Below are 12223 nucleotides of genomic sequence, written 5' to 3' on the forward strand. Positions count from 1 at the left end.
TCACCTGCCGGGGCGGGCGGGGCTGGGAGCTGAGGCTCGGGCTTCCGTTGGAGCACAGGGAGAGGACTGGGGTTGGCGGCGTGAACAAAGCCTGCAGGGGGTTAGTGCACCACGGCTAGCCAGGAGGGAGTCCTGGGAAAAGTCTGGAGCTGCTGAAGACGCAAGAGACTTTTTCTTCCCTCTTTGTTTCCTGGGACGCGAGGAGAGGGGATTAAGAGCGCTGCTTAAAGGAGCTCCAGAGACGGGCGCGAGCCGCGGCTAACAGTGCGGACCCCAGAGACGGGAATGAGACACTAAGGCTGCTGCTGCCGCCACCAAGAAGCCTGTGTGCGAGCACAGGTCACTATCCACACCTCCCTTCCGGGGAGCCTGTGCAGCCACCACTGCCAGGGTCCCGGGATCCAGGGACAACTTCCCCGGGAGAACGCACGGCGCGCCTCAGGCTGGTGCAAGTCCCGCTGGCCTCTGCCGCCGCAGGCTTGCCCCGCATCCGCACCCCTCCCTCCCCCAGGCCTGAGTGAGCCAGAGTCCCCTAAGCAGCAGCTCCTTTAACCCCGTCCTGTCTGATGCCCTCCGGCGACCTACACGCAGAGGCAGGGCCAAATCCAAAGCTGAGCCCAGGGAGCTGTGCGAACAAAGAAGAGAAAGGGAAATCTCTCCCTTTAAGCAGCGGATTAAAGTTCCACAATCAACTTGATGTACCCTGCAACTGTGGAATACATGAATAGACAACGAATCATCCCAAATTGAGGAGGTGGACTTTGAGAGCAAGATTTATTATTTTTTCCCCTTTTCCTCTTTTTGTGAGTGTGTATGTGTATGCTTCTGTATAGCTTTGCTGTCACCATTTGTCCTAGGGTTCTAGATCTGTCCGTTTTTTTTTTTCCTTAAAAAATTTTTTTTTCTTAATAATTCTTTTTTATTTTATCTTACCTTTTATTTTAACCTCTTTCCTCTTTCTTTCATTTCCTCCTTCCTCCCTCCCTCCCTCTCTCTCTTTCTTTCTTTCTACTTTTTCTCCCTTTTATTCTGAGCCATGTGGATGAAAGGCTCTTGGTGCTGCAGCCAGCAGTCAGTGCTGTGCCTCTGAGGTGGGAGAGCCAACTTCAGGACACTGGTCCACAAGAGACCTCCCAGCTCCACATAATATCAAACAGTGAAAATCTCCCAGAGATCTCCATCTCAACACCAGCACCCAGCTTCACTCAATGACCAGCAAGCTACAGTGCTGCACACCCTATGCCAAACAACTAGCAAGACAGGAACACAACCCCACCCATTAGCAGAGAGGCTGCCTAAAATCATAATAAGTCCACAGACACCCCAAAACACACCACCAGATGTGGACCTGCCCACCAGAAAGACAAGATCCAGCCTCATCCACCAGAACACAGGCACTAGTCCCCTCCACCAGGAAGCCTACACAACCCATCGAAACAACTTCAGCCACTGGGGACAGACACCAAAAACAACGGGAATTACGAACCTGCAGCCTGCAAAAAGGAGACCCCAAACACAGTAAGATAAGCAAAATGAAAAGACAGAGAAACACACAGCAGATGAAGGAGCAAGATAAAAACCCACCAGACCTAACAAATGAAGAGGAAATAGGCAGTCTACGTGAAAAAGAATTAAGAATAATGATAGTAAAGATGATCCAAAATCTTGGAAATAGACTAGAGAAAATGCAAGAAACATTTAACAAGGACCCAGAAGAACTAAAGATGAAACAAGCAACGATGAACAACACAATAAATGAAATTAAAAATACTCTAGATGGGATCAATAGCAGAATAACTGAGGCAGAAGAACGGATAAGTGACCTGGAAGATAAAATAGTGGAAATAACTACTGCAGAGCAGAATAAAGAAAAAAGAATGAAAAGAACTGAGGACAGTCTCAGAGACCTCTGGGACAACATTAAACGCACCAACATTCGAATTATAGGGGTTCCAGAAGAAGAAGAGAAAAAGAAAGGGACTGAGAAAATATTTGAAGAGATTATAGTTGAAAACTTCCCTAATATGGGAAAGGAAATAGTTAATCAAGTCCAGGAAGCACAGAGAGTCCCATACAGGATAAATCCAAGGAGAAATACGCCAAGACACATATTAATCAAACTGTCAAAAATTAAATACAAAGAAAACATATTAAAAGCAGCAAGGGAAAAACAACAAATAACACACAAGGGAATCCCCATAAGGTTAACAGCTGATCTTTCAGCAGAAACTCTGCAAGCCAGAAGGGAGTGGCAGGACATATTTAAAGTGATGAAGGAGAAAAACCTACAACCAAGATTACTCTACCCAGCAAGGATCTCATTCAGATTTGATGGAGAAATTAAAACCTTTACAGACAAGCAAAAGATGAGAGTTCAGCACCACCAAACCAGCTTTACAACAAATGCTAAAGGACCTTCTTCTAGGCAAGAAACACAAGAGAAGGAAAAGACCTACAATAACAAACCCAAAACAATTAAAATGGGAATAGGAACATACATATCGATAATTGCCTTAAATGTAAATGGATTAAATGCTCCCACCAAAAGACACAGACTGGCTGAATGGATACAAAAACAAGACCCATATGATCCATATATATGCTGTCTACAAGAGACCCACTTCAGACCTAGAGACACATACAGACTGAAAGTGAGGGGATAAGTAAGCTGGAGTAGCAATTCTCATATCAGACAAAACAGACTTTAAAATAAAGACTATTAGAAGAGTAAAATAAGGACTATCAGAAGAGACAAAGAAGGACACTACATAATGATTAAGGGATCGATCCAAGAAGAAGATATAACAATTGTAAATATTTATGCACCCAACATAGGAGCACCTCAATACATAAGGCAAAAACTAGCAGCCATAAAAGGGGAAATCGACAGTAACACATTCATAGTAGGGGACTTTAACACCCCACTTTCACCAATGGACAGATCATCCAAAATGAAAATAAATAAGGAAACACAAGCTTTAAATGATACATTAAACAAGATGGACTTAATTGATATTTATAGGACACTCCATCCAAAAACAACAGAATACACATTTTTCTCAAGTGCTCATGGAACATTCTCCAGGATAGATCATATCTTGGGTCACAAATCAAGCCTTGGTAAATTTAAGAAAATTGAAATTGTATCAAGTATCTTTTCCGACCACAACGCCATGAGACTAGATATCAATTATAGGAAAAGATCTGTAAAAAATACAAACACATGGAGGCTAAACAATACACTACTTAATAACGAAGTGATCACTGAAGAAATCAAAGAGGAAATTAAAAAATACCTAGAAACAAATGACAATGGAGATACAACGACCCAAAACCTATGGGATGCAGCAAAAGCAGTTCTAAGAGGGAAGTTTATAGCAATACAAGCCCACCTTAAGAAGCAGGAAACATCTCGAATAAACAACCTAACCTTGCACCTCAAGCAATTAGAGAAAGAAGAACAAAAAAACCCCAGAGTTAGCAGAAGGAAAGAAATCATAAAAATCAGATCAGAAATAAATGAAAAAGAAATGAAGGAAACAATAGCAAAGATCAATAAAACTAAAAGCTGGTTCTTTGAGAAGATAAACAAAATTGATAAACCATTAGCCAGACTCATCAAGAAAATAAGGGAGAAGACTCAAATCAATAGAATTAGAAATGAAAAAGGAGAAGTAACAACTGACACTGCAGAAATACAAAAAATCATGAGGGATTACTACAAGCAACTCTATGCCAATAAAATGGACAACCTGGAAGAAATGGACAAATTCTTAGAAATGCACAAACTGCCAAGACTGAATCAGGAAGAAATAGAAAATATGAACAGACCAATCACAAACACTGAAATTGAAACTGTGATTAAAAATCTTCCAACAAACAAAAGCCCAGGACCAGATGGCTTCACAGGCGAATTCTATCAAACATTTAGAGAAGAGCTAACACCTATCCTTCTCAAACTCTTCCAAAATATAGCAGAGGGAGGAACACTCCCAAACTCATTCTACGAGGCCACCATCACCTTGATACCAAAACCAGACAAGGATGTCACAAAGAAAGAAAACTACAGGCCAATATCACTGATGAACATAGATGCAAAAATCCTCAACAAAATACTAGCAAACAGAATCCAACAGCCACATTAAAAGATCATACACCATGATCAAGTGGGGTTTATTCCAGGAATGCAAGGATTCTTCAACATATGCAAATCAATCAACGTGATACACCATATTAACAAACTGAAGTAGAAAAACGATATGATCATCTCAATAGATGCAGAGAAGGCGTTCGACAAAATTCAACACACATTTATGATAAAAACCCTGCAGAAAGTAGGCATAGAGGGAACTTTTTACCTAGAAACAAATGACAATGGAGACAAGACGACCCAAAACCTATGGGATGCAGCAAAAGCAGCTCTAAGAGGGAAGTTTAGAGCAATATAATCCTACCTTAAGAAACAGGAAACATCTTGAATAAACAACCTAACCTTGTACCTCAAGCAATAGAGAAAGAAGAACAAAAAAACCCCAGAGTTAGCAGAAGGAAAGAAATCATAAAGATCAGATCAAAGGAAAGAAGTAAAGCTGTCACTGTTTGCAGACGACATGATACTATACATAGTGAATCCTAAAGATGCTACCAGAAAACTACTAGAGCTAATCAATGAATTTGGTAAAGTAGCAGGATACAAAATTAATGCACAGAAATCTCTGGCATTCCTATACACTAATGATGAAAAATCTGAAAGTGAAATCAAGAAAACACTCCCATTTACCATTGCAACAAAAAGAATAAAATATCTAGGAATAAACCTACCTAAGGAGACAAAAGACCTGTATGCAGAAAATTATAAGACACTGATGAAAGAAATTAAAGATGATACAAACAGATGGAGAGATATACCATGTTCTTGGATTGGAAGAATCAACATTGTGAAAATGACTCTACTCCCCAAAGCAATCTATAGATTCAATGCAATCCCTATCAAACTACCACTGGCATTTTTCACAGAACTAGAACAAAAAATTTCACAATTTGTATGGAAACACAAAAGACCCCGAATAGCCAAAGCAATCTTGAGAACAAAAAATGGAGCTGGAGGAATCAGGCTGCCTGACTTCAGACTATACTACAAAGCTACAGTAATCATTTTTTTATTTTTATTTTTTTTGGCAGTACATGGGCCTCTCACTGCCGCGCAGCCTCTCCAGTTGCAGAGCACAGGCTCCGGACGTGCAGGACCAGCGGCCACGGGCCCAGCCGCTCCGCGGCATGTGGGATCATCCCGGACTGGGGCATGAACCCACGTCCCCTGCACCAGCATGCGGACTCCCAACCACTGCGCCACCAGGGAAGCCCAAACTTCAAAGCTTCTGCACAGCAAAGGAAACCATAAACAAGATGTAAAGACAGAATGGGAGAAAATATTTGCAAATGAAGCAACTGACAAAGGATTAATCTCCAAAATTTACAAGCAGCTCATGCAGCTCAATAACAAAAACACAAACAACCCAATCCAAAAATGGGCAGAAGACCTAAAGAGACATTTCTCCAAAGAAGATATACAGACTGCCAACAAACACATGAAAGAATGCTCAACATCATTAATCATTAGAGAAATGCAAATCAAAACTACAATGAGATATCATCTCACACCAGTCAGAATGGCCATCATCAAAAAATCTACAAACCATACATGCTGGAGAGGGTGTGGAGAAAAGGGAACACTCTTGCACTGCTGGTGGGAATGTGAATTGGTACAGCCACTATGGAGAACAGTATGGAGGTTCCTTAAAAATCTACAAATAGAACTACCATATGACCCAGTAATCCCACTACTGGGCATATACCCTGAGAAAACCATAATTCAAAAAGAGTCATGTACCAAAATGTTCACTGCAGCTCTATTTACAATAGCCAGGAGATGGAAACAACCTAAGTGTCCATCATCGGACGAATTGATAAAGAAGATGTGGTACATATATACAATGGAATATTACTCAGCCATAAAAAGAAACGAAATTGAGCTATTTGTAATGAGGTGGATGGACCAAGAGTCTGTCATACAGAGTGAAGTAAGTCAGAAAGAGAAAGACAAATACCATATGCTAACACATATATATGGAATTTAAGGAAAAAAATGTCTTGAAGAACTTATGGGTAAGACAGGAATAAAGACACAGACCTACTAGAGAATGGACTTGAGGATATGGGGAGGGGGAAGGGTAAGCTGTGACAGAGCGAGAGAGCGGCATGGACATACATACACTACCAAATGTAAAATAGCTAGTGGGAAGCAGCTGCATAGCACAGGGAGATCAGCTTGCTGCTTTGTGACCACCTAGAGGGGTGGGATAGGGAGGGAGGGAGATGCAAGAGGGAAGAGACATGGGAACATATGTATATGTATAACTGATTCACTTTGTTATAAAGCAGAAACTAGCGCACCACTGTAAAGCAATTATACTCCAATAAAGATGTAAAAAAAAAAAAAAAAAAGAGGAGGAGAAGGAGGAGGAAAGATTAAAGGCAGTCAGGTTTTTTATTTCCAGAAAAGAAAATGTACTTATCTTTATCACACATAAAGAATGACAGAAAGCAATGGTAAAATGCTAACATTTGAGGAATCTGGGTAAAGAGTATATGAGAAATTTTTGTACTAATTTTAGAACTTTTATGCCTGAAATTGTTTCAAAATAAATGTTTTAAAGAAATTAAAAATGAACTACTATCAACAGAAAGCAGGTATGGCAATATTAATGTCAGACAAAATAAAACTCAAAGCAAAAAGCATAAAACATAAGAAAAAGGGCTACTGGATAATAATTTGAAAATACAGTCTACCAAGATATAATATCATAAACCTTTTTGTACTTAATAAAATAACTTTAAAAATGAATCAACAAAAATATAAGGGAAAACAGACAAATTCCAGTCACAGCTGAATACTTTTAACTATCCTAGAAATTAACAGATAAAATAAAAGGCATTCAGATTTGAAAGGAAGAAGCAAAGCTGTCTTTACTTGCAGGGTGCATTATCCTGCATGTAGGGAACCCCAAGAAATCCATACACAAAAAACTACTAGCACTAATAAATGAGTTCAGCAAAGCTACAGGATACCAGGTTTTAAAATCATTCATAGTTCTATATACTTAGCAATGAAAAATCTAAAAATAAATCAAGGAAAAATTCCATCAACAATAACATCGAGAAGAATAAAATACTTAGGAATAAGTTTAACAGAAGTGGTGCAAACCTTGTACCCTGAAAATTACAAAACATTACTAAGAAAAATTAAAGATTATCTAAATAAATGGAGAGACAGTCCAGGTCCCTGGATTGAAAGACTCAATATTATTAAGATAGCAATTCTCCCCAAACTGATCTATAGATACACAATACCTATCAAAATCCCAGAAGAATTTTTGTAGAAACAGACCAGCTGAACCTAAACTCAATATGGAAATACAAAGGATCCATAATAGCCATTATAACCATATAAGTGTATAGCCATATAAGCGTTATCCATAATAACACTTTTGAAAAAGAAAAGAGCTGTAGGACTTACGCTACTAGATTTCAACATTTACTTTAAAAGCTGTAGCAATCGGACTTCCCTGGTGGTGCAGTGGTTAAGAATCCACCTGCCAATGCAGGGGACATGGGTTCGAGCCCGGGTCCAGGAAGATCCCACATGCCACGGATCAACTAAGCCTGTAGGCCACAACTACTGAGCCTGTGATCTACAGCCTGCGAGCCACAACTACTGAAGCCCATGCACCTAGAGCCCATGCTCCTCAACAAGAGAAGCCACCACAATGAGAAGCCTGTGCACCACAACAAAGAGTAGCCCCCACTCACCAAAGCCCACGTGCAGCAATGAGACCCAACACAGCCAAAAATAAATAAATAAAATAAATAAATTTATTAAAAAAATAAAAGAAGAAATGGGGAGTCCCATGACAAATCTTTACACTTATGGAGAAGTGATTTTTGACAATGGGTGAAGGATCGTCTTTTCACCAGATGGTGCTGGGACAACTGGATAGTCATATTCATAAAGACGAATTTAGATTTGTACTTCATTTGTATTTCACAAAAATCAACTCAAAATGAATTATAGACTTAAATGTAAAACGTAAAAATATAGGAGAAAAACTGTGCTCATGGATAAGGCAAAGAGTTCTCTGGTACAACACCAAAAGCATACTCCACAAGACAAAAAGTTGCTAAGTTGGACTTTATCAAAATAAAATATGTTTACACTTTGAAAGACACTGTTAAGAAAATGAAAAGGCAAGCTAGAGACTGGAAGAAAATATTTGCAAATCATGTGACTGAGAGAGAACCTGGATCCAGAATATTTAAAGAACTGTTACAATTTGGTATAAGACAACCCAATTTTATAATGGGCAAAGATTTGAATAGACATTTCACCAAAGAAGAAAAACACATGCCTAACAAGTACATTAAATGATGCTCAACATCTTTTCAACCTGATCTCAGTTATCAGGGAAATGCAATCAAAGCACAATGAGATATTTCATACCCTAGCACTAGAATGGCTATAATAAAAAGATAGTGGGCTTCCCTGGTGGCACAGTGGTTAAGAATCCTCCTGCCAATGCAGGGAACATGGGTTCGAGCCCTGGTCCGGGAAGATCCCACATGCTGCAGAGCAACTAAGCCCACGAGCCACAACTACTGAGCCCGCATGCCGCAACTACTGAGGCTCACGCGCCTAGAGCCTGTGCTCCACAACAAGAGAAGCCACCGCAGTGAAAAGCCCGCGCACCACAATGAAGAGTAGCCCCCGCTTACAGCAACTAGAGAAAGCCCGCGTGCAGCAACGAAGACCCAATGCAGCCAAAAATAATAAATAAAATAAATTTTAAAAATAAAAAATAGATAGTAACATGAGTTTTAAAAAGCCCTTACCAGCTACTGAACTGTATGCTTAGAAATGGGTTAAAATAGTAAATTTTATGTTATGTATATTTTACCGCACACACACACAAAGCCTTTACCAATTCTTTAAAAAAAAAAAAGATGAATAAAGCAGGAAAAACCAAAGCCAAACCCCCCAAAATCTTCCATCTTTAGATGGCTTCTCTGGTGATTTCTATCAAATATATAAAAAAGAAGTAACACAACTTCACGTAATCTTTTCCAGAAAACAGAAGAGGAAATACTTCCAAATTTACTTAAAATGAGGTAAATTTAAATGCATAATTAAAGGCATCATGATTTACTTTTTGCAGAAAGTGCATTACTAAAGTATAAAAGACATAAAGTATTGAACCACAAGTCTTAAGAACTGGGTTCCAATCCAGATTTTGTTACCAACTAGTTGTATATCTTTAGCAAGTTACCTCATCTTGTTGGGCCTCGGTTTCCTCATTTGTAAAATAAGGAGAAGTACCAGAGAAATCCTTTCCATCCACATAATATAATTCTGTGGTATATTTATTACATAAAATTTTGTTTAAAACTTGCCCAATTCTAAGTTGGTATAACCCTTCTTGAAGACAACATGGCAATATGTAGTAAGAGCCAGTTCATACTCTTTGGAGAAGTTTTTCAATTTTTGGATATTTACCTTAGGGATATTTTTCAGCCAAAGCAAAAGAATACATAAAAAGATGGTCACTTTAACAACTCACATGTCCAAAAAGAGTGGAATAAGATAGTAATACAAAGAAATATCAAATTACTAAAAATTAGTATGAAGATGATAATGAAAAATATAAATATAAATGATTTAAAATATAAAAATGTACACAGTATATAAGTATGTGCCAAAGAAAATGTCATATGAGCTAATGAAAGGAGTATTAGAGTTGTGAGTCTAAAGGTTTTTTTTAATTATAAAGACTTTTTTTTTTCTTTTTGCGGTACACGGGCCTCTCACTGTTGTGGCCTCTCCCATTGTGGAGCACAGGCTCCAGACGCGCAGGCTCAGCGGCCATGGCTCACGGGCCCAGCCGCTCCGCGGCATGTGGGATCTTTCTGGACCGGGGCATGAACCCGTGTCCCCTGCATCGGCAGGCGGACTCTCAACCATTGCGCCACCAGGAAAGCCCTAAAGACTTTTGAAATGTTGAAACATTATATACTTAAAAAGAAAAAACCAAAAACTTGTCCAAAGGATAGAGATACAAAATATCAGGATTATGTTGATGAGGTTCTAAATTGCCCTGGCTTGACTAATGCTTCCTAAGAGTGGTTATGAACCTAGGGCTCCCAGCTGAAGTCTCAATGATTAAAACTTTTATCAACTGATACTGGAATTATCAACAGTATTTTACTTGTCCTACTCAGTGTTGAGATAAAGCCTGGAAGTCTTATGATTTTACCAAATACCCATTAAAATCCAGATATAATACTGGAGAGTTCAAAATCCTTATGCCTGATTATTTCGTTTATCACTGTTGCTCCCTTTCAAGTTCTCAATTTAAAATTTCTCAGGCAGCCTTCATTTTTAAATGTATCAGCCACAAAACTATCTGAGTTATACAACCACCGAATTTCCTCTAAAGTAAGAATAGTGAAAAGAAGAGTATCTGGCTTCCTGATTTTCCTTTGTATTTCTATAGCTGTTTGCTAGGATGGGAACTTCGAGAAGGTCAGCAGAGAGAATACTTGGTAAATGCTACCATGCACAATCCTCATAAAAGTAGGTTGAACCATGTGAAATTATTTGTGTAGGTCAAAAATTTGACTATCAGCAGTCTCATATGGCTCAACGTAGGTCAGTGCCTTTTTTTTAATTAAGAAAAACTTTATGTCCCCTTTGAGACTCTGTAGAATCACTGTCAAGGACTCTCCTTAACCCTCTCAATGAGTGTGTTTACGTGAATCCTTTTTTTCAGAACCAGAATTTAAGCAATTAGTTTTTGCTTGTTTGCATTAAAATGCCAAAGCCATAAGCAAAACCAAGAAGTGTTTTAACAGAAGCCAACCAAAGAATAAATATCAGAATTATCCTGTTCAACTCAATTCCCGTCAAAGTCATGTTTTTCCTCACAGAAGCAATAAGTTTTGGTGCCAACATTTTCAGAGCAACGCTTCTTCCACTTCCAACAGAAATCAATCCCATTTTGAGAGCATCTTACCTGAAACTACCATAGACTATAAGTAGAATGGAAATCAGAAATGTAGACACTTGACTGGAATCCACCAGGGAATAGGCCCTAGAGAAATAAGAGGAAAAAAATTTTAATCACATGGCAGCAAGTCCTCATGGAGTTTACAGTCTAATGGATTTTTTATAAACCCCACTAAGTTTTATTTTTGTCTTTAGGAAGGAAAACAGGTATAAATTAGCATTAACAAAATACATAATTAAAACACAGATCTGCTAGCTTAACATAAAAAGTAAATGTATAGATTCACAGCTATTATTAGTTAACATTCACAGGATGTTATATGACATTAATGTAAAAAATGCCATCTCCATATGATAGGCAATATGTGCTTCCACTCCCAAGTTAAAAAGTACCAAAACATCTACCAACTCTGTACACTTGAATTATCAATAGTATTTTACTGGTTTTGCTCAGTGATGAAGTAAAGCCTGTGTCTCTCTCCTGGATTCTAGTTTTTTTTTTATAACTGCCTATTGGTTCTCTCCATCTAGGTGTCCCACAGAAGGTTCTTTAAAGTCAACAGGTCCAAAACGAAAGTCATTATTCTTCCCTTCATACCCAAATGTCTTAAAGAATGATATCATGATTCCCTCAGCGTTCTCGACACCCTGTTCTCTTACTTCCCAAATGTGACAACAGTCAGTAAGTCTCACAACTTCCACTTCCGCAAATACCCTACTTCTCTCAATCCTACTGCCAATTCCTTAGCTCCTTTCTATGGCTTGACTATCAGAGATCTTTTTTTGGGGGGGGGTTGGGGGCGGGGCACATCGCTCAGCTTGTGGGATCTTAGTTTCCGGACCAAGGATCGAACCCAGGCCCCCTGCAGTAGAAGCACAGAGTCCCAGGGAATCCCCAGCACGAGGGAATTCCCAATGTTTGCAAGTCTGTCTTCAGGAATTCACCGTTCACACTATCCAATCATGTTATGGATTTTCCTAAAACAAATTTCTCTTCATTTTTTCCCTTAGTCAATATTTAATGATGCTTCTGTGCCCGGCACTCTGCTAGCCCCCAGGGATGTAATAAAAACCAAGACTGTCTTTTTTTTTTTTTTTTTTTTTTGC

At 39.0% G+C, this 12223-nt stretch overlaps 1 protein-coding gene across 1 annotated transcript in view; it reads right to left on the minus strand.

Annotated features, from left to right (window-relative positions):
• The window catches only part of SPPL3 (signal peptide peptidase like 3), a 122541-nt gene that overhangs the window by 36870 nt on the left and 73448 nt on the right, over positions 1-12223 (minus strand). The window contains exon 2 of the mRNA XM_007448201.1: positions 11124-11201. Within this exon, the coding sequence (XP_007448263.1) occupies positions 11124-11201 (78 nt within the window). The remainder of the gene's footprint in view (positions 1-11123; positions 11202-12223) is intronic.

This window comes from Lipotes vexillifer, unplaced genomic scaffold (assembly GCF_000442215.2).
Source record: "Lipotes vexillifer unplaced genomic scaffold, Lipotes_vexillifer_v1.1 scaffold236, whole genome shotgun sequence".
In the NCBI taxonomy this organism is placed as follows: domain Eukaryota; kingdom Metazoa; phylum Chordata; class Mammalia; order Artiodactyla; family Lipotidae; genus Lipotes; species Lipotes vexillifer.